This window comes from Gallinula chloropus (assembly GCF_964237585.1).
Source record: "Gallinula chloropus genome assembly, chromosome: 15".
NCBI classification, from domain to species: Eukaryota; Metazoa; Chordata; class Aves; order Gruiformes; family Rallidae; genus Gallinula; species Gallinula chloropus.
In genome coordinates, this window is record NC_140100.1 from 11481751 (window position 1) to 11504697 (window position 22947).

Genomic DNA, 22947 nt, shown 5'->3' on the forward strand with positions numbered 1-22947 from the left:
CAGACCCCCCCCCGCGCAGCATCCCCGCGCCCCCCACACCCCAGGGCAGAGGGGAATTATTGCTTTCTCTGGTCATGGGCCGGGCCCCAACCTGGCGCGGCTGCGGGGGACACCGGGACCGCCGCGCCTCTGTGCAAACCAACACGCGGGGGGGGGGGAAAGTGCCTAAAAGTGATAAAAACGGGAGGCAAAGCCCCAGCCCCCCGTTCCCAGCCCGCCGGCGGGGCCGCGGCTGGCAGCAGCCAAGGGGAAGCGGGGCCGGGGGTGCCCTTTGCCCGCTGAGACACTCACCGAGCCAGGGGACGGAGAGGGATAAAGTGCAGAGCGGGGCAGGAGGCCTGGCGCTTCGCAAAGCAGAGAGAGAACCCTGTTTCCTACAAGCTAGGAGGCAAATCCTTCATTACTCGCTCCTTCCTCCCCAAAGCCAGCGGAGGGGCTGCGGGGGTGGGCTCCCCACAGCAAGGAACCAGGAGGGAGTGAGGGATTTGAGCCCTTATCTATGGAATGAGGATGGGCAAAGCCATGTGCCCTGTTGCCAAGGCTCTGCCCGTGCTTTCCCTTGCCCTGCAGTAAGGCAGAGGTGAGACAGACGCTGCAGGGGAGACCACAGCCATCCGGGGAGCCCCCAGGGATGGTGGTGGCCAGGGCGGGATGCAGCCGGAGTGCCCCCGGCACATCCAGCCCCCGCAGCGCGGCAGGCTGAGGAGCAGGACAGCAGCTCGGATGCCATCCCAGAGTGGTGCCTGGGCAGAGCTGCGTGTACTCCAGAGCCATAGAAAAGGGAGGAAGACGATGAATACCTGAACGTCCAGAGAGGAAGGGGCACGGTGCAGCAGTCTGGCTCCTTCCAGACAGGCTAGAGGGCTAAACTGAAGCTGAGACTAAGCCCTGTGCTGCTCTGGGTGAGATGCTGCTGGTACCTCTCCACAACCCCCACGCTGGTGGTTTTCCCCCCATTCCCACCACACGTGGTCCTGAATCCAGGGCCCAAATCCCAACACCGCTCTGGCCCCCAGATCAGGACTGGGCAGGGGCAGCACTGGCAGTTTTGCAGGGAGAGGCTCTGGGCATCCAGAGAGATGGCAGCCAAGAACTCAGCACATGCTGGTATTGGCTCTCCCCTGCCCCATCAGCACCAAGGGCACGTGGCAGCATCTTCCCCCCAGCCCAGAAGAAACCCGCTCTTCTCTTGGGCTGCAGCACAGCCAGGGAATCCCCAGGCCCCAGCCCTCTGCTCAGGCAGCGGGTGCAGCCAGGGCACAGCAGCCACAGCTCTGCTCCAGCTCGGCATGGGCTAAGCCCAAGCCTCACACATGCAGCAGGAGGAAAAGGAGGGTTGGCCGCTTCCCCCAGGGCCATGGGGAGTGGGGGGGGAGGAGGAGGGGGCAGGCTATTCCTTGATCTAAAACCGTGAAGAACCTGCCCCATCCCAGCAGAAAAACAAGACCTGGCCTCAGTCTTGCCTTGGCAAGACAAGTCCACTGCCTTCATCTTTAAACCCAGTCCGCTCTGCGCCCACACGGCTGGTGTGTGAGTGGGCACAGGCCCAGGGCAGCCTCCTGCAGCCCTCCTCCTCCTCCTCCTCCTCCTCCTCCGCGGCCGGGAGCCGAGCAGCTCAGGTCACGGCATAGAGCTCCTCACGGTCGTTCTGGCAGATCTGGTAACGACAGGTGAGCTTCTGTGACCAGGCCCAGGGCTTCTTATGCTTGTCCCGAGGAGGAAGCAGGAAAGCAACGCTGGAAGCCACCAGCACGTGCCAGATGCTGTGCGTGTAGTAGTAGTTCTCATTGGTTTCCATGAATGCATATACTGAGATGGCAATGAAAGCCAAGGTGATCCCTGGGAGGAGGTAGAAAACCCAGCGCTTCCACGAGGAGGGGTAGCAGCGTTTGCGCTTCACTCCGTGGTAAACCTGGAAAAGCCAGAGCGTGGAAGGGTTAAGTCACCCACCAGAAGCTTGGGCTGGGGGGAAGCAGGAGGACCCTGTGCCAGGAGGATCTGACAGCCTCATGGCAAGATGTGCCTGGAGCCCCTGAGGAATTCAGCCTCCCCCACTGCATGCAGGCAAGAGGCCGGATCCAGCCACAATACCCAAGCCCCTCCAGCACCATTCCCAGAGAAGAGCACTGGGCAGCAGCCTGGCCACCCCCACTTACCCACGCTGCCATCATGACGATGAGGGCGAAGAGGCAGGGACCCATCATGTTCCACACCCCTCTGCGGTCCAGCTGCAGGGACATGGCTATCAACAGGGTCCCCAGGATGAAGAGGACCTAGGAAGGAGATGCCACCACTATTGGCAGCAGCTCATCTGCCGCCAGAGCACAGCCAGCCTTGCTGGAGCTGGGAGACATCACATCCTGTCACTCACCCTGCCTGTGCGTGAGACCTGGGAGTTGAACCTCTGGGGGGTAAGTAAAGCAGAGGACCCACAAACCCTCCCCACACATCTCAGTCCCTTCCAGCCCAGTCCCTGCCAGCACACAGGCTCATGATCCAAACTCTTGGAACAAAGCTGGACAGGAGCCAGCGATGTGCCCTCACAACCCAGCAGGTCCATTGCATCCTGGGCTGCAGCCCCAGCAGTGCATCCAGCAGATGGAGAGAGGGGATAGTCCCCCTGTTCTGCTCTGGGGACACCCCCCTGCAGCGCTGTGTCCAGCTCTGGAGCCCTCAGCACAAGGAGGACATGGACCTCTTGGAGTGGGGCCAGAGGAGGGCGCGAGGACGATCTGAGGGCTGGAGCAGCTCTGCTGTGGAGACAGGCTGGGAGAGCTGGGATGGTTCAGCCTGGAGAAGGCTCAGGGAGAGCTCCGAGCCCCTTGCAGTCCCTGAGGGACCTACAGGAAAGCTGGGCAGGGCTGTTTGTAAGGGCAGGGAGTGATGGAACAAGGGGTGATGGGTTAAACTCGAGCGGGGCAGGGTTAGATGAGACCTGAGGGAGAAGTTCTTCCCTCTGAGGGTGGTGAGACCCCTGGCACTGGTTTCCTAGAGAGGAGGTGGAGGCCCCAACCCTGGAGACATTCAAGGTCAGGCTTGATGGTGCTTTGAGCACTGAGAGGTGCCCCTGCTCATTGCAGGGGTGGTTACTTGGTGGACTTTAACCTTAAACCTTAACACACCCTGTGATTCTACAAAAACCACCCACTGGTTTAAAAACCTCAGGGTAACAGCAGGTGACAGGCAGGCACCTTGTCACAGGGCTGGGCTGTGACGCAAAGCTACGGCCGTGCGCGGGCTCGGCAAGGCCACCCCCTGCTGGGCCACACAGGGTTACCCAGCACTCACGTATTTCAGGATCTTCTTCACCCGGGACATGCACAGGATCGTCACCCAGATGGACACCACGGAGCCCAGGAAGTCACAGTACTGTAGTGTGTCGTAGTCCATGATGCACATCACGGCGATGCCCGGCTGGTCGCACGCGTGGTAGAACTACAGCCGGGGACAAAAGCAAAGGCTGGCGTGAGCCCAGCGGCACCACGTGGCTCTCTGGGAAGCAGAGGCAGGAAAAGGCTCGGCCCATGGCAGCTGGGATCCCTCCTGGCAGCGCCAGGATCCCTCGTGGAGTGAAAACATGCGGGAGGAGCAGCTGTGCAGCCCCTGGAGCAGCGTGGAAGATGGGAATGAGGTGCTCCAAGCACCAGGGCAGAGATCCCCCTGCAGCCCCTGGAGAAGACCCTGGTGGGGCAGGCTGTGCCTCCACAGCCCAGGGAGGATGATGATGGAGCAGGGATTCCACTGCAGCCCAGGAAGGACCCCATAGTGGAGCAGGTGGAGACACCTGAAGGATGCTGTGACCTGGTGGGAAACCCACACTGCAGCAAGCTCCTGGCAGGACCTGCGGCTGCTGGAGAGAGAGAGAGGCCCACACCAGAGCTGGTTTGCTGGGGGGTGGATTTGTGACCCCATGGAGGACCAGGCTGGAGCACTCTGGGCCTGAGAGACTGAGACATTCTATGACTTATGACTGCACCCATAGTAGTGACCCACGCCAGGGCAGCTGGGGAAGAGCTGAAGCCCCAAGGGAAAGGACGTTGGAGATGTTTGGGAAGGACTGTCTGCCATGGGTGGGACCCCACAATGCAGCAAGGTAAGAGGGTGAGGAGGAAGGAGCAGCAATGTGTGACGGACTGACCCCAACCCCCATCCCTGTCCCCCTGTGCCGCCTGTGGGGAGGAGGGAGAGCACTGGGGAATAATGTTGGGCCTGGGAAGAAGGGAGGGGTGGGGTTTTAAGATTTATTTCTCATTACCCTACTTTGATTTGATTGGCAATAAATTAAATTAATTCAGTCGAGCCTGGTGTTTGCCTGTGACACAATGGGCCAGCGACCTCACCCTGCCCCTATCTTACCCATGAGCCATGAGCCATCTGTTACGTCTTCTCTCCCCAGCGAGTTGAAGGGCAGTGACAGAGCAGCTTTGGGTAGGCCTCCAGCCAGGGCCAGCCCTCCCCAGATACAAGTACCCACAGTGTGGGTGGAAGAACCCAGTGACCGTGACACGCCTGCCACCTCCAAAGGGGAGGACACAGCCAGGGAGGTGTTTGCCCAGTGATGCCAGGAGACCCTTGTGGAGCTCCAGCATGGATTGCTCCACCACGGAGTTCAGCCCGATGCAGCTTTCCTGGTGCTCAGGGGGAGCTGGCAGGGGACCTGACAGGACACAGATCTTACCGTGGAGAAGAACATGGTGTAGGTGTAGACAGAGGCCTCCACCAGGTAGTAGCGATAAACAGCAACCGCTATGGCCGGCAGGAACATGAGGTTGCTGAGCGTGAGCAGGAGGGTGGCCAGGTTCTGCGCGCCGACAGACTGGGCCTTGGTGTCATCTGTGCAGCTCCAGCCGCCCCAACCTGCAGAGCAGAGAGGCTCATGTGGATCTCACAGGCATGAGATCCCTGCCCTGTCCTCCCGCAGCACGCAGCGGGAGCAGCAGCCGGCCCCAGACCAGCCCCAAGCCCCGTCGCTGTGTCGGCTGCTCACATTCCTGTTCCCAGGGAGGTCTCATTGCTGCTCGCTGGGCTGTGGCATGTCAGGGGAACCCAGCACAGCCCTGTGTCTGCTCTGAGGACATGGATGTTCCCACACAGCAGACGCCATCCTCTGTACAGTGCGGCTCTGTCCGCGCTGGAATGCTCATCGCTACAGTAAGGCCACACACGTGCCACTTGCTGGGGTATGTCATAAGTTCAGGGTGAGGCACTTCAGAGGATGGCGTGAGGCGGGTGCAGGATCCTTACAGATCCCAGGAACCAGGGTGGGGAATGATCCACATTCATTGGGTTCCTGTCCTACCAGTGCTCAGCGCCAGCTCGGGGCAGTCTGGGCCTTACCCAGCTAAGTTCTGAAGATCTCAAAACGACCTGATGAGGTTGGAGCTCTATGATCCTCGGGGTCCCTTCCAACCCATGCCAGTCTATGATTCTATTCTATTCTATTCTATTCTATTCTATTCTATTCTATTCTATTCTATTCTATTCTATTCTATTCTATTCTATTCTATTCTATGATCTTTCAAGGTCCCTTCCAACCCCTACAATTCTGTGATTCTGTGATCTCCAGCGCTGGAAACCCAGACACCGTGCAAAGAGGAACCACCAATGGGGGAAAACTTCAATTTATCTGAGGTTCCCTTGACACAGCCTGCATCTGCAGCCTCCTGCCCCTCCCCTGTGGTCCCCGGCTCCAGGGTCCCCACAGCCACTGTGCACAGCATACAGTGTGACCTGATCCGGGTGAGCCAACCCATCACCACTGCCCATGGCAGCAACCAGCCAAGCACAGGCTGTTAGGAGGGGAAGGTTCCTGGGGGACAGTGTGGGCGCAGGGCACCCCCAGCCTGCTGCCTGCCACCCCAGGCTGAGCCACAGCCACCTTGTATCAATGCAAAACAGCTGGGTTTTTTAAATTTAAATAATTTCAATTCAAGATCAGGGTGCCCACACTCTCATTTTTGGGGAAAGGAGGTCAGCGCGGGCAGCCTGGGTCCGTGTAGGTCAGGAAGCCGAGCTAAACACAGCATCCATGCCCACAGTGCCTGCCAGCAGCTATGCCCTGGCTCCCCAGCAGGCAGCACCCCACAAGCTGCTCCCACGCTTTCACGAACATGCCGATGGGTGTTTGCTCCACACAGTTCAGCGGAAAGTGTCCGGCTCCCTCAGCATGCTCTGTGCATCCCAGAACCTGGCACCCCTTGGGGAAACTGGGATGCTGTTCACTATCCGACCCCTCGCCTGGCACCGAGCGGCAGCAGGGATGTCCCAGCTCTGTCCCGGGGCAGCAGGGAACCACACTGCCTTGTCCCTCTGCCCAGGACAGGTATGGACCCGCCTGAGCACAGCAGAGCCAGCACCTTCCCTGCCCCACTGCCTCCAGCCCTGTCTGCTCATCCCAGGAAGGCAATTAGCAGCTGACACACATACTGCTCCTCCGGGGCACCTCTGAGTCCAAGGACTGGCCGGCAAGGCTGCGGCAGGAGACAGAGCACTGCAACAGAGCGCAGGCAAGGACTGCAGCCCGGCTCCACCATGGCCCATACTGGCACTGTGCATAACACCCCTCTCCAAAAGGCAGGGGCTTCAACACAGGCGTTCTCAGGTAGCCCAGCTGGCACCCTGACCACTCCAGGGGGGCACAGAAGCACCTCTCCAAGCTCTAGGGGACTCCGAGCTGTTCTCAGCCCAATTGCCCTGGGGTGCTTTGTGCCTCTTTGAGCCCCACACCCTTTGGGGAATCTGGGATGCTCCCAAAGAGGCAACCACAGGTGCCAAGGGCTCATTGGTGTGGACCGTGACACCAGGCTGCCCCTGGCAGACCCCGGACTCCCCTACCTGAACAGCACCACCGAAAAGCACGTCACCCCCCTGAGGAGCCTGGCCACGTTTGCTGGGAATGCACTCACCAGCCTTGCAGCTGCAGCCGGCGTAGAGGTACCCGTGTCGCCTCAGGAGGCTGCACTGCCCGTACGGCCCGCAGTCGTTGAAGCAGGGCGTGAGGTATGCGAAGACGGTCACTTTGGCTTCCGCAGCGTTACATTCACTGCAGGGAGAGTGGGTCGCGTTGGTAACCCCGTCCTTGTGCCCAGGGAATGCCCCGCTCTTGAGGGTGAGCCCACCCTACTGCACGTGAGCTCCCTGCTATTCTGGCACCTGCTGTATCCAACCCAAGGGCTGGGAGCAGTCGGCCCCCTCTCCGTTTGGGCTGCCAAATGGATAAGTAGGTGGGTGCCAGCTGTCCCCAGCAGCCCCCAGTGCCTGTGACTGGTGCTCAGGACCAGCACCACCTGCACTGTTTTACTGCATGCTCGGCCCCTTGTGCAAGGACCCAGCGGGAAGGTGAAGCGCAGGAGTACGGGCACAGCTGCCTGCTCCTCGGAGACCCCTCAGAGGAGTAGCAGCAGCACTTTCATTTCCAATTTATCACCTCGTCCGGGCAGGCTCTGCCACACGCAGTCAGCACGAGACATGGCGGCTCAGCGCAAGGCGAGCTGCTCCAGTGCTCACAAGGGAGCAAGTTGGCACCGCCATTCACCTCCTTCCCGCCCTGCAGCCACAGTTCTACCACTACTGGGCAAGAGGAGCCATGGTGAGGGGCAGTTCTGCTCACACTAGCTGTTTGTTGGATGCTCTGAGCCAGCCCCAGGGCAGGACAAGACACCGGACTCATCCCTGCCCCACCCAGACTCACCCCTGGCCCCCTGGGCAGACGAGCTGCAGGGAGAGGAACCAGTCATCGGTCTGTGGGTACAGGACAATCAGCATTGCTTCCGCAGAGGCCATGCTCACACTCAGAGGGTAGCCCTGGAAAAAAGCTTAAAGAGAAGAGGGTGCTGTGACATTCCTGGACGTGGGGAGAAGGGCCCATAGCAGTGTCAGGCCAAGACAGGTTGTGCAGGTATGGGATGCTCCTGTGACTCCTGGCTCCTGTCCCTAGGAGTCACTGGGGGACGACGAGGACCCTCATTTGTCCTTCCATCTCAGCTCTCGGTACCTGCCCAGAGAGCCGAGGGCACCAGGAGCAGTCTGTTTGCTTGGCTGATTCCCTGGCACGGAGCTCAGCTTCTCTGCATGCAGTCATGCCTTGGCCAGACCCAAAACTCGTTCCCACAAGAGCCCCAGCTAGTGCCCAGACCTTCTTTTGGTGGGGGCTAACTCCTGGCACCAGACCAGCCCTGCACCCCAGCACCCTGGGCATGTGCCAGCACAAAGACCTCAGCTGGGTCTGTGCCAAAAACCACCTTCCCTGAGACATCCCAAGAAGTCCCGAATCAGTTCCCAGCTCGTGAGGTCTAAAAGCGAAGCCCCAAGCGGGTGCCAGGTGCCAGCGCCTCTCGTACCTGTGCTGCAGTTCTGGGTGGTGTTGGGGGACAGCACCGGGGACGCAGCACTCACGCACGCTGCCACGGTGGCATTGGCCAGGTTCACCGATGTCTGCAAAGAGAGCGGGGTCCTGTGTCAGCGTGCCCCAACCCACATCCCCCCGCGCAGGTCCCCCCCTCACTGCCCGTGGTGCACGGAAGCAGCGAGTGACAATAACCCTGGGGTGAAGGTCACCCATCCAGCCAGCAGATTTCGGGGCAGGCCCAGTGCTGCCCATCCAGCCGGCAGATTTCGGGGCAGGCCCGGCGCTGCCCATCCAGCCAGCAGATTTCGGGGCAGGCCCAGCGCTGCCTGTGCACCCTGGAAGGCAAGTGAGCTCCTGCCAGGGAAGTGCACGTGGTGGGGGCTGGGGAAAGGACTGCCCCAAGGCCAGGACACCAACACATGGTTCTGGCAGGAATGCAGGGAGGAGGCACGGGGCAGAGGCAGCAGGACACTGGGGCCAAGCCCCACACCGACCCTCAGGGAGTTACACAGGGGGCTGATTTCTGGGGTGTCGCTGAAGGAGCCCAGGACATCGCTGGGTTTCCCTGCTCAGGACATTGCTGGGTTTCCCTGCTAGCCCTGTTCTCCCAGCAGCAAGGCGCCAGGCTCCCACGGAGAAGATGGCATGGCAGCTGTTTCCCATTGCAGCCTTTCTGTGTCACTGCTGCCTGTGCCAGCGAGCCATGGCACACTGGAGCTGGCAGGTGGGACATGCTGGAAGCAGCTCCGAACAGCCTCCGAGTATATTGTGACAGCAGAAGGAAATAGCAGCAGGCCCACCAGTGCCCACAAGGCCTGGCATTTAGTGACAAACCAGCCCCGGAGAGGGACAAAGCCCTGTGAAGGGGCAGCCATCCCACCAGCCAGCCTCCGCACCTTGTTAAGCAGGAGATTGACAATGAGGGATCCCCCGCTGTCCATGCCAGTGTCCAGGCTAAGGAGGAGGACAGTCGGGGAGAGGGAGTTCACCGGCACGCTGGGACCGTTCAAGAGCCGGTACCGCACAGACACCACGTCCAGGTCCTCGCGGACGACGGGCTGGCTCTGCAGGCAGGAGCTCCTGGGGCTGGATGCGTTGCGCCAAGCCTCTCCACCGGACAGAGTGGAGCTCCCCAGTGCTCCAGCACTACCTGGCCTGGCACCAGTCTGGCTCTGGTTCAGGCTGCTGAAGTTAAGGAATGAACTGGCACTTCCCGGTCTGCAAGCTGCAAAGCAAAAAGTAAAGGGAGAGGCATCAGCACGGCCACGGTCAGGACTAGCTGCTCCCCAAGCAGGGCCCCAGCAGCCCTGGCCCCCAAGGCACAGCTGAAACTGGGGGCATTTCAGCTGGTTCTGGCACCAGTCACAGCTCCTGATGGGCAGCGTCTCTGCAGGGGCACCTCCAGCAGCAGCACCCGTGAGAGCCGGGACACTGAGAGAAGCCGGGCAGGGGATGGAAAGCACCCTGGAGCTGCAGGGAGGGGAACAGAAGAAGGGATAACGCACAGCACTGGGCTGTCCATACCCACAGGCTGCATAAAAGCCTCTACTGGTCCCTAGGCCTGAGCAGCCGGGCAGAACAGCCAACCTGGCGCAGCTACAGGCACAGGCCATCATAGCATGGCACCCGGAGCCAGTCCTGACACTCGGGTCCCACTGCTGAGCCTGCCCATCGCTCCCAGGGACAGCAGCTCCCTCTGGACACGGTGGCTGCCTGTGCCAACCCCTCTGGCACACAGGACGAGGCTCTGTATCAAGAAGGGGCTGGCAGAACCCCCATCAGGAGAAGACTTTAAAGATGCACCTCTCCAGTGAGCTTCCAAGAGTCAGGCAGGGATTATGCTCACATACTGAGAGGATGCCAAGGTGCCTACCACAGCCACCCGGCCCTTGTGACCTCCCGAGTCACTCGGTGTCACCTGAAACAGTGACAGCCCCTCACTACAGGCCAAGCCACTTGCCCAGTAAAGCTCTGTGAGGCCGTTTCCTGTCTGTAGGCTACTTATGGCCGGTCCAGAGTCACCATCATTACTCTGGTGCCTCTACACAGAGCTATTCTCCCCACCAGATTTTAAGTCAGCCGCTGCTTCCCAAATGCCTTTGGAAAACATCACTGATTCAGAGACCCTGAACCTCGCAGGTGTTCCCCAATCGGGCAGCACTGAGAGTATCCCTCGGGGTGACCGCTGGAGCCCTTTGCTTTCGGCCCCAAAGCAACAAGTAGGTCTCATTCCCCTGAGGTTGTGCCCAGGTAACTGGTGTGCTGGGGACACCGAATTCCCCCTGGTCCTTCCCCCAGGGCTAGCGAGAGCGGAAGCCCACCTGTGAAGGAAGCCAGCATCTCCACCGACACGCTGGCGTTGGCGGCGCTGAGATTCTCCACCATGACCTGCAGCCACTTCTCCCAAGGCGGCGAGTCCAGCGCCAGGCTGCAGTTCGTGCTGCCCACACAGGTGACGATCCTCTGGAAGGACTGGGGCAGCGTGATGGAGCCCAGTGCCACACGCACAGTGCACGCCTTCTGCTGGCCTGTCAGGCAGTTGCGCAGCTCCAACCGCATCCCTGCGGCATGCTTGGGAACGAAGAGCCTGCAGGAGGAGGGACCAGTGGTTTGCAGGGTTCCCACTTGCAGCACAGGCCAGGCCGGCCCACCGCAGCACCCCAGGAAGAGCTGGGTTGGCCTGACTGGTGCTGTGAAGACCCTTCCCAAGGGACACATCTTACAGCTGAATGCTGAAGCCACTTAGGCAGAGCACTTGCACGCTCCCTGTGCTGCAGGGAGACCCTGGCCCCCACCTGCGGACAGCAGCACCTTCCCTCAGTGGCACACCCAGCAATCCCACTGCCCCCTCCCCAAGCCTTCCTGCCCGCCGCTCTCACTTGACATGCAGCGGCTTAGCAGGTGAGACGATGGTCTGCGGCGTGAGGACACCGGGCTCCAGGATGGGCATTTCAGCCAGTCTGAGCACAAACATATCCGCCTGGAACATGTAGGGGCACGGGGTGGAGAAGCCCTGTGGGAAGGGAGAGCAGAGGTCAGGCACGGCAGGACACAGAGCGCCGGGCGAGACCCGCACCGGGACCCTCACCTTCACTTCAATCCTGCCGGCAGCCTCGGGGAGGTGGGCGGCGATGAACCAGTCCCCGGCGGCGGGGGTGGTGACGTTCACGAAGGTGGTGTTCTGCGCGGCGCTGCTCAGCGCGATGCTGATGTTGTAGGAAGGGCGGACGGTCGCATTGGCAGGAAAGCGAGTGCCCAGCGGGTTAATGACGGGAGGGGCTCCGTAGCGGAAGTGCCTGCGAGGGAAACCAGAATGAGAATGGATTGCGGGATGCAGAGATGCTGGCAAGATGAACTGGGGTACAAACTCGTCGGGGGACACCCGGGTTGGCCTGGGATCCCAGAGGGAGCTGGAAAAACCCCAAGTTTTCCACAAGAACCACAGATCAATTCATCTGGTGAGGACTGGCTCCTGTTAGCTTATCCGGGGATCGGTTTGACCTGGCTGCTCTACTAAGATAAGGATTTGCACGGTTCCATCAAGCCCGAACACAAATTTTCATGCTCACGAGGGTGAAGCCTCAGCATCAGGACTCACCCTTTTATACGAGCATCAGCAGATTCCCCACAGGCCTCGTCACCCACAAGGAGCATTCAGGGTCCAGCTAAGACCAGCAGCTTCCCCCGTTCCTCTTTTAAGGAGAGTGGGGAGCCAGGCTATGAAGATGGTCATCGGGGCGTGCCCTGTGACCGACTTCACTTCTGCTTTCCAGATAAGCAGCTAACGAACAGGATGTTTATTTGAGGAGCCAATTTGGCATTTAATTTGCTGCTTTTGGACTGCTAGAGAGAGCAGCGACACAGCAAGTCCAGCTAGCAAGCCTGGCTTGTGACGTGGCATTGACCTGTCTGAGTTTAGCTGGGCTGCTCCTCATTCTTAGGGCATCATTTAGCTGCTGCCTTGTCCCTCACATCCCAAAACTATCAGAAACCTTTCTAGGAAAAAGGAAGATCATCTGTATGGGGCTGCTCCAGGGCAACTAAGAGCAGCAGTGTGTGCCACAGACAGAGCGGGGAAGCAAAAGCCAAGCGCCAAGCTTCAGTCACTGCTGAGACTTCGCTGGAGCGGTTGCCAGAGCTCCACATGTCTCTACGGGCACAACCTGCCTAGTAAGTTGGGAGTCTCACAAAATACAGCTCCAAGTCTCACCCCTCCCTCACATTTTTGACCTCAAAACCCCCAACAACTCAAGCACTATATCTCTTGCACTAGCATCGAGTTTGAAGTCTTCTCCCACTCTCGTGTCCACAGGACTTGGCATGTCTATCTCTGCTCCACACACGGCCTGCATCCCCCAGAAAACCATCCCTAGATCCTCTGGTTCCCCTGTACCAGGGAAATTGTCCATCTCCAACCAGTCCTCTGGAGCCCCTTACAAGTTCTGCTACATCCCCTGGTACCACACACGGGGTCCTGCTAGGCACAGACATGTCAGAACACCCTGCTCATGACCCACACCACCCATCTCACTGCAGAGCTCTGCCCGGTATTTCTAAGGCGTCTCTGAGACACCATCTCTGATAAGACAGCCCCAGGCCCACTGGTAACCCAAACATGAAGCGTTCCTACAAGTTCAACACAGATTTAGTGCTACAACACTGCTGATGCACCCAGGGAACAGAGCCCAGCCTCCTAGGGCCACCCAACCCCAGCCATGAGCTGCAAGGACAAGAGAAGGACAGGAGGCCCGTGTGGGCCAGCGCTGGGACATACGTACACGGTGATCTCCATGTCGGTGCACTCGGGCCCTTTCCCCCGGGATGCCTGCAGGAGCCAGCGGAGCAGCACGGTGTCTTCGGGCACACGGAAGTGGAAGAGCTTGGCGTTGCCATACCAGCTGTAGAAGGACAGTTTCTGTGCGCTCTGGGAGAAGTACTCCGAGACATACAGGGAGTCTGAAAGGGGGAGCACAGCGGTCACGGGGGTGGCTGCTGGGGACAGGCTACACCCACTGGCATGTGCATTTTAAGGCTGCCGGAGAGGAGCCTGTCACATCCCCGAGTTCTCACCCCAGGCCCACCAGACAGGTCACAATCCATGCCATCCGTCGGCCAGAGCCACCCACCCCTGCTATGAACTTTCACAGCCAAGAAAGCACCAAAAGGTGCTTTAACCGCACTCTATGAGATGTGCTCGCAGGGTGACAATCATTGGGGACACTGAGGTGGAGGAGAAGGTGAAGGGAAAAAGTTGATAGCACAAGAAAAGGCAATGTCCAGGCCAGATGGTGCCGGGCAGACGGGTGCAGGGAGCACAGGGGTGCTCCAGACCCAGGCAGCAGCTCATGGTGCCAATAGCGAAGAGCGAGCTGTGCCCTGTCTGCCTCTGCAGAGCACAGGGGCTGATATTATCAGTGTCACCCAGCTCAGGAAACGTGTACTGCACAACACGCTGCCTTCCTGTGACATGCAGCACGACGAAAACTCGTGTGCTGCAAACCTCAGGCTGCTTTCAGACGTACCCTCCGAAGCCTAAAGATTTTCCTGCCTGGATGGAATGCTGCTGGGAGAGCAAGAGCAGCCTTGGGTAGGCTGAAAGCTCACGCAAGAGGACAACAATCTGAACAAGGACAAGGGCAAGGTCCCATGCTTGGGTTGGGACAACCCTCGTTATCAACACTGGCTGGGGCTGATGTGATAGAGCAGCCTTGTGGAAAAGACTTGGGGTACTGATGGCCACAGACATGGACAGGAGCCAGCAATGTGGCCTTGCAGCCCAGCAGGTCCATTGCATCCTGGGCTGCAGCCCCAGCAGTGCGTCCAGCAGATGGAGAGAGGGGATAGTCCCCCTGTTCTGCTCTGGGGATACCCCCCTGCAGTGCTGTGCCCAGCTCTGGAGCCCTCAGCACAGGGAGGACATGGACCTCTTGGAGTGGGGCCAGAGGAGGCCATGAGGACGATCCGACAGCTGGAGCAGCTCTGCTGCAGAGACAGGCTGGGAGAGCTGGGATGGTTCAGCCTGGAGAAGGCTCAGGGAGAGCTCCGAGCCCCTTCCAGTCCCTGAGGGACCTACAGAAAAGCTGGGCAGGGCCATTTGTAAGGGCAGGGAGCGACGGGATGAGGGGCGATGGGTTAAACTCAAGCAGGGCAGGGTTAGATGAGACCTGAGGGAGAAGTTCTTCCCTCTGGGGGTGGTGAGACCCCTGGCACAGGTTTCCCAGAGAGAAGGTGGAGGCCCCATCCCTGGAGACATTAAAGGTCAGGGTGGATAGGGCTCTGAGCGATCTGCTCTAGTTAAAGATGTCCCTGCTCACTGCAGTGTGGGACTGGGTGGCCTCTGAAGATCCCTTCCCACTTAACACAATCTATGGCGATGGAGGTTCTGTGGAAGAGCCATCAGGACTGACCAGACCCCCCCCACTCCATGCCCCTGTCCAGCTGTGCTTACAGCTCGCCCCAGCCTGCCGATCCTTTCGCCCGTGAGGTTATACACTGACCTTCCTGTCAGGCAGAACCGGCTGGGCTGCAGCTCGGGGATGGAAAACAACATCACACCGGGGACAAAACCGCACGGAGACAGCGGAGCCACGGCCACACCGCCCATGCGAAAACAAGGCAAGATAACACTCAGCAAGGGGGGAGAGGATTTCATCATGTCTCTGCCGAGTCCTCCCAGATGCTCTGTACTCAAGGGAGAAGCCAAGGCACCATTCAGACCCAGGTTCCTCATTTCCATCAGAGAGTAAAGCAGCGAACAGGGTTTGGCTTGCCTGCCTGCTCAGGTCATGCTGGGAACACAGAGCACCCCACTGTGTTTAAGAAAGATGCCAGAGAAAGAGGGAAACAGTCCTTGGGCAGGACTGGAGCCTTGAGAGGCGCTTGGTGCCAAGAGGAACCTGCCCCTGGCAGGACCTGTGATCCATGCCCCACAGCAGGATGCCTGGGCCTGCACCCGCAGCACTGCGACGGGACGGAGCCGTGGGTTTAAGTCCCTGGCAAACCACCAAGCCAGTGCCTCCGGGCACCTGCAAATTCAACAGGGAAACAGGGCAGCAAGAAATACTGGCCACGCCAGCCGAGGGCAGGAACAGCAGGACTGCCTCACCTCACCTCGCCTCAGGGGCTGCCCCAGCCGCCACACAGGCCCAGCCAAAGGAGCAGCGTGCAGCACCTGAACGTGCAGGGCCAGGCGAAGGTGTGGGGCAGGACAGCGAGGGGCAGGACAGCGAGGGGCAGGACAGCGAGGGGCCTGAAGTGCCTGGGCAGGGCCAGTGCTACGCTGCTCTCCAGGCCAGGGAAGAGCAGGGACCACAAAAGGGGCTTTTCAAGCCAACGCTCCCCGGCTGTGATGCCGGCACAGCGTGTGGGCTGCTGTGGATGAGAGCTGGCTGCGAGCCCCTGCAAGCCCAGCTACGCCACACTGGGAGCCTCCAAGGGAGCAGCCTTCATCTGGCAGCGTGTTCACTGGAGGAAGGTCAGGGAGATGTCTGGGGGCAGGATGAGGGACACAGCAACACTGAGAGCCATGAGAGCTGGGAGAGCCCTGGTCCTACCAGTGCAACAGGTCCCCTCACACAACTGGCTGTGGTGGGTTTGCGTGGCTGGGTTCTGGCAGAGGAGGGGGCTGCAGGGGTGGCTGCTGCAAGGAGCAGCCAGAAACTTCTCCCAGGCCTGACAAACATCAGTGGCTCAAGGCTGGGCCCGCCGCTGACCAAGGCCGAGCCCATCAGGGACAGTGGCAGCGCCTCTGGGGTAACAGAGTTAAGAAGGAAAAAAACACAAGCAGCAGCACCAAGGCTGGTGAAGAATGATGGGGAAGAGATGCTGTGGGAGCAGGAGTGGCCCCTGGAGAAGACCCTGGTGAGGCAGGCTGTGCCCCCACAGCCCAGGGAGGATGATGATGGAGCAGACATTCCCTGCAGCCCTGGGAGGACCCCACGATGGAGCAGGTGGAGGCACCTGAAGGATGCTGTGACCTGGTGGGAAGCCCACACTGCAGCAAGCTCCTGGCAGGACCTGCAGCCCATGGAGAGAGAGAAGAGCCCACACCAGAGCTGGTTTTCTGTGGGGGCTTGTGACACATTGGAGGACCGGGCTGGAGTAGTCTGGGCCTGAGAAACTGAGAGACATTCTATGATTTATGACCGCACCCCATAGCAGTGACCCACACTGGGGCAGCTGGGAAAGAGCTGAAGCCCGGTGGGAAAGGACTCACGTTGGAGAAGTTCACGGAGGTCTGTCTGCCATGGGTGGGACCCCACGGTGCAGCAGGGGAAAGGGGTGAGGAGTCCTGCCCCATGCTGTGCGGAGGCAGGGATAGAACTTGTGCACAACACTGATCCCAGGAAGAAGGGGGGCATTTGAAGACTTGGTTTTATCTCTCATTATTGTACTCTGTTTTCAGAGGGCAATAAATTAGATTCATTTTATTTTGTGTTGAGTCTGCTTTGCCCACGACTGCAATGGGTGAGTGATCTCTCCCTGCCCTTATCTCGACCCATAGCTTTTTGTTATATCTTCTCTTCCCTGCCAGCTGAGGATGGGGGTGACAGAGTGGCTTTGGGGGGCACCTGGCCCCCAGACAGGGCCAACCCACCCCACCTGCATTGGGACAAGCCCTCCGGCCATGATGCAGGCTGCTCCAGCCCCTCTGGCTGTCAGGCTCTGCGCAGCCAACAGCCATGGCCACCTCCCATCCTGCACGTCCCTACGAAGCTGAAGCACGATGCGTGCGGCTCTTGTGGAGGAGAGGGCAGGCAGACTGCAAAATTAGAAACCCCAGTAATCGGCAGTGCTGTTTATTAAGGGCTGGCCAATAATACAGCGGGAGCTGCAGCGTGGTGTCGGGCTGAGGGCAGGTAGGCAGACCCACCCTGCCCAGGCGCTGCCTGCGACCAGCGGCTGTACCAGCAGAACGCCAGCATGGGCAGAAATCCGCTTGCAAACAGGTTCTTGTGGTGACAGCCGGCCAAGCCCTGGCTCATGGCAGCACCCTCTGCTGACCCTCTGCCTGGGCTAAGGAGGAAGTAACCACGGGCAGATAAATCAGGCATCAGTGGGGAAAAGCCAGAAAGACAGGTCATCACTGGCAAGGTGTGCACCAGCAGCCCATTTGCATTGAGGGAGCGTCCCTGATTGCTGTGCTGGGTACGCCTCTGTCCCTGTCTCTTCCATGGCACCTGGAAAGTACTGCTCGACTGTCCCGTGACATAAAGCTGGCCTTTAGACCGAGCAAAGGAGTCCTCAAATGGATCCTGCTTCCACCCGCTCCCAGGTGATTTTGCAGGAGCAGATTTCACACTAATTACACAAAAAAAAAGGGTTTTCAAGACAAGAAGTGAAAGGCAGGAGACGCATTATTGAACTTCAGAATAAAGAGCTGCCTGTGATGCCTGGGCTTGTCTGCCCAAAGACAATCTCACGGTGGGTTCAGGAAATGATAACTTTGCCCTCCGGTTTCGGGGTTTCCCATTGGAAGGACAATGTCCTTGCTTCAAAGCAGACCCTGTGTACAGCTGTACGGACAGCGAGACGGCTGACTCTGGACCACACATGGCTACAGGGCAAGGTGTTTGGCCATCTATAACCTAACAGAACCCCTGCTCCTGGGTCAAAAATCCATCTTCAAATGTTCCAGAAAGGAACTCCTCGCCTGTCTGTGGGGCAGCTCATCTCTGCTGGCTCCCAGACTGAACCCCACAGGGACGTTCATCACCCCAGCCAGTGGGACGGTACCGAGACAAGCCTGCCTGAAGCACAGGGTATCTCTCCAGGACTGGGAACCCAGCTAACAGGATGCCAGGGGAGGGTGGGCCGGGGGCAAAAGGCCAGCTCACCCATCCGGAGCCTCATGGGCTATGAGGAAGCGATAACCACCAGCAGCAGACAGCCACTGCCAGCCCAAACGGAGCCCAATCACCCCTGACTGGAGGGGGCGGCACGGTTCCCCAGGATCCGCAGCCCCCCGGTACCGCCATGAAGAACATCCCCCGCCCTGCCCAGCCCCACGAGACCCCCGGTACCGCCGTGAAGAGCATCCCCCCGCCCTGCCCATGCCCAACGGCTCCCGCCCGGCCGCTGTGCTGCGCCGGGAATAAAGTCCCCCGAAAACAAAGCAGACCCCAGCGAAACCTCCGCGGCCGCTGCCAGCCCAGCGGACAGCCCCGGGGGGGGGACAGGCCCGGGCCCCGCTGCCCTGCCCTGTCCGCTGCTTGCGCTGCTCCACCGGGGCCGGCCCGCGGAGCCCGGCATCCCCCGGGAGACGCCGAGGGCACCGCAACGCCAGCGCCGGCGGGAGCTGCGGGGCTCCAGCCAGCTCCCGGGGCTGCGCGGCGGGCAGGTCACCGCTCTCCGTAACGTAACCCGGCTGGTTCCCCCCGCGGGACGCTGCCCGCCGGGAGGCCGTTGCCCCCGCCCCCACGCCAGACGCGCCCCGCCGCCCCAGCACCGATCCCCGCGGAGCATCTCCAAACTGTCCCCCGAGCACCCCGCCTCCCCCCCCCAGCCGCCGTCCCCGGCCGGGACTCACCGGGGCCGGCGCGGTCGCCTCGGCCGGCGGGCAGCGCCAGGAGCTGGAGCAGGAGCCGGAGCAGCAGCCGCAGCGGCGGGCCGCCCCCCCGCGCCATGGCCGTCCGGCGCTACCCCGGCATCGCCGCCCGCCGCCCGCCCCGCACCGCCATCGCCGCCGCCGCCCGCTTCCGCCGGCCCGCTCCGCCCCGGCCCGCCCCCGGCGGAACCGCCCCCTCCCGCCGCCACAGCCGCCGCCGAGGCGGGCGTGGGGACGGCGGGGTCGGGCAGGGGGAAGCCCTGGAGCCCTGTCAGCACCCCATGAGCCCAGATAAGCCCAGGCAGCCCAAAGACCGGAGACATCCGTGGGGTCCTCCAGCTCCCCGACACCCCGAGAGGTCCCTGAGAACCTCAGGAGAGTGGCTTAGTGGGGGACCCTAACCCCCCAGAGCACCCTGGGCCCCGAGGAGCCTGCCCTGGGGCAAAGGGGTGTGCTGGAGGCGCGCTGCGGCCACGGGAGGAGGCGAGCTAAGAATTCAGGATGAGTTCAGCCTGTAATCCCGAACATTATCGTGCTGCCACTGTAACTAGACAGCAGCTGCCCACCTTTCCTGAGCTTGGAACTGACACTGTTGGGGCTGCTCACAGCCCTTCGATCTGAAGGGGGTTATGCACGCCCCTGGAAAGCCTGGATGCCTTCTCGGCTCTCACACCCCTGCCACTCCTGTAGGACACACAGGAGATGTGGCTTCCAGAGGTCAACTCATCCTCTGATGTGCTGAGTGTTTGCAAAAGAGCCCAGGGTCTGTCCTCCTATGGGTCTTTTCTCTGGGAAAACACCTGATGTGTTGGTGTTCTCCAGGAGAATAATGCAGGCTGGACAGCCTCAGAGTCCTTGCTCAGGGAAAAATCCCACCCCTTGCTTGTGGGTCAGCTTGGTTGGAGTCTTCAGACCTGTTTTCAGTCAACCACGATCTCCCTGAAGATGGACTTTTTCAGGAGCTTAAAATCTTTGCTTCTTGCTCTCATGGGCCTGACATTCCTGTGGTGAGTTTATTGGGTATGGGAAGGAAATCCCCCAGGGAAGAACCAGTCATTTCCTAGGGGCTCTGACATCACCAAAAGCCCAGTCAGAGCAGGTTTTGCAATCAATAGCTAGCAATGCCCTCATGTAATTTATGAGAAAACTTCCCTGAAGTCAGCCCAGAAGCTTCAGCACATAAGACATGGGATTGGAAGGGACTCTTCTGATTCCCAGGCTGCTCATTTCCATCTGTTCCTGGGTAATGCCATTTTCAGATGTTCCAAGCTCTCCTGCTTGAATGGGTCCTGCTTAAAGACAGCATCAGCTCCCTCCACGCCTTTTTGTTAGGCATGAGAACACCATCCCCTTTCTGCTATGCCATCTCTGAGGCCAACAAGTAGCCTGCAATCGCCCAGTCCTCCCCTAGTGTCACAGTACCACAGGGGGGTTTATTGTTTTTAAAAATATTTTGGCCATTAATAAAAATTCCAAGGCCAGAGCCAAGGTCAGATCCCTCCAATAATTTCCCCCGAGCCAACAATCCCCTTTCAACACTGCTGTAAGCACCCCCCTGCTTTCTGGAGGCCTGGTCCTGCAGCTCTTGCACTCACCCGTGCGTCCATCAGTCCAACTGGCAGTGCCGGCGCCGCGTGACGCTGCCGTGACGCAGCTCACACCTTGCAGCGACGCTGGAGACTGAACTTTGAGATCCTGAGCCCCAGCTCGATGGGTCTGTTTGTTCTTGCTGCACATGTGCATATTGTGAACGTCGACTCAAAGCCGCCTCCGAGGGCAGGTCCTCCGCTCCGTGTTTCACAACCTGCTTACTATGCCTAACATCCTCCTGACGATTACACCCCAGCTGGGCATTAGGCTCTCTCCCTGGGTTTTTCTCCTGCTTCTTTGGGATACAAAGTAACTGTAAAATGTTTTCCCTGAGGAACAGCAAGCCTCTTCCACCTCAGCTCTGGGTTCTCCCAATTGATTGTGCTGTTGCTCAAGAATTTCTCTTCTTTCAGAAGAACAAAGTGTTCTGTTCTCATCCTACATTGCTGTAGCCTTCAGCTCCTCTTTAGAGGTACCAGCCTGCCAGTGATCAGTCCTTACAAATGACTCTCCTGCAACACTGTTTCTACTCACAGTTATTTTTCCTCTTAGAGGAGGAAACCTGAGATTCAAAGTCAAAAATCAGAGAGCTCCAGGCATAAACCAAACCCATCTGACATCACGCAGGACCAGCCCCTCACTGTGTTGCAGTGCCACAGCCTGGGTCCCCTAGACTTGCTCCTGCTCCCTACAAAAAGCATTCCAGTGCTCACTGGAGCTGTCTGGGGTGGTGGATGCTCTCACGGCTGGACTGGCAGCTGCTCCAAGCACGTGAGGCATGAAAATGCTGCCGTTGGCTTGGTAACTCAGTGGGTTGCCCCTTTCCCCTTTGACCCAGCAGCCTTGCACTCTCAAGAGGATAGGGTGAGTTGGAACCAAGGAGGATCCCCCTTTTGCTGTGAGGCTGAAGGTGAAGCTTCCTCCATTTCTACAGGCAGTGCCATACATGTACTCATCCAGCTACCCATGGACCACCATGACCTGCAACTGGGCAGAAGAGCAGAATCACAGAACCACTCACAGAATGGTGGAGGCTGTCAGTGACCTCTGGAGATCATCCAATCCCACCCCTGCCAGAGCAGGACCACCTTGAGCAGGTTGCACAGAACAGCGTCCAGGATCACAGGATTTGACTGTCTCCAGAGATGGAGGAAGACTCCCTAACCTCTCTGGGCAGCCTGGCCCAGGGCTCTGTCACCCTCCCAGGAAAGAAGTTCCTCCTCAGGGTTAGGGGGAACTTTCTCTGCTTCAGTTTGTGCCCACAGCCCCTTGTCCTGGCCCTGGGCACCACTGAACACAGACTGACCTGTCCTCCTGAGCCCACCCCTGAGGGATTTTTCAGCATTGAGAATATCCCCCTCAGCCTTCTCTTCTCCAGGCTGAACAGCCCCAAGTCCCTCAGCCTCTCTTCATGGGGTAGATGTTCATCGCCGTAGCACTTTGTTGTCCCTTCTGCAGGAGCTCCCTGTCCTTCTTGATCTGGCCATGATATCTCTTCCTCTTGTAGCAGCAACACAAACCAGAAAGCTTAGAAGAGCCGTGGTGAGCTCCTGTCCGTGATTACATCTGAGAGAGCGTGGCTACACGGCGACTGGCAGCACAGTGACGTCTCAAGCGCAGCCCTTCTGCAGGGGTCAGAGGCAAGGGGAAGGTCCTGTCCCACATGGTATGTTTCCTACAGACCTGGGGAGAGACCTGGGCCAAGTACCGAAAATAACCCTGATTGAACCTACGGTCTGGAAAAGTAAATACCAGTGACCTGTCCAAATGGAACCTGTGGAGCTCCGACTGTGCTGACCCACGCGTTCTGATAAATATACTTCTGCTATTAATAAAGGCACTCAGCTGCTCAGAACTGCAGGAGGTATAAGAGCTTTCTAGCTGAGCAGCTGCAATGCACATTTTGCTGCATCGCTTTCCATAAATCCATCGCTGGGATCCTCCTGGCCATGTCCGAATGTCTCTGGAGAGCACAGAGCTGGCACAGCCTGCACCCCTGCCTCTGTCCGGTCTGGAATAGGTGGTAAGAAAGCGGCACTGGCTGGAAACCCCTGTGTCTTAACCACCTCCAGCCAGATCCTTTGAGTTGTGTTTGAACAGCAGCTCATGGGCTACTTGAAGTCACCGTGACAGGAAATGGGGAAAGAAAGAGTACAATGAAGAACCCCAAATTAGCTTTTGATAGAGAAGTCTGACCACGCTCCATCACTGCAGGGGACTGGTGGGAGGCTATCTGCTGCCATCCATGGAGCTCTGCTCTGTGCAGCATACAGTGTTTTCCACGAGCAGACAAATAGGAGGTCAATTGTTCCAGCATAGATAAGGTGACACAGATGGGGAAGTATGATCTAAACCAGAGGAGGTTGAATGCAAACTGGCTCAAACTGAACTCAAACAGCTCAGGGAAAAGATGCTGGAGTCCGAGTTTGTTGCTCACCAAAATTGTGGCCTTGATGTACAGCAA

General features: G+C 59.2%; 1 protein-coding gene across 1 annotated transcript; it reads right to left on the reverse strand.

The window, feature by feature from the left end:
- Positions 1–1586: 1586 nt before the first annotated feature.
- PGAP6 (post-GPI attachment to proteins 6) lies at positions 1587–18978 on the reverse strand. The gene is made up of 13 exons (XM_084271059.1): positions 18876–18978; positions 13126–13303; positions 11436–11643; positions 11227–11360; positions 10669–10934; positions 9244–9572; positions 8340–8433; positions 7691–7814; positions 6906–7042; positions 4679–4857; positions 3289–3435; positions 2157–2273; positions 1587–1912 (listed from the first exon to the last, which is right to left on the reverse strand). Exons 1-13 carry the CDS (start codon positions 18970–18972, stop codon positions 1616–1618), a joined length of 2307 nt encoding a protein of 768 aa, XP_084127185.1. The 5' UTR covers positions 18973–18978; the 3' UTR covers positions 1587–1615.
- Between the last annotated feature and the right edge of the window lie 3969 nt (positions 18979–22947).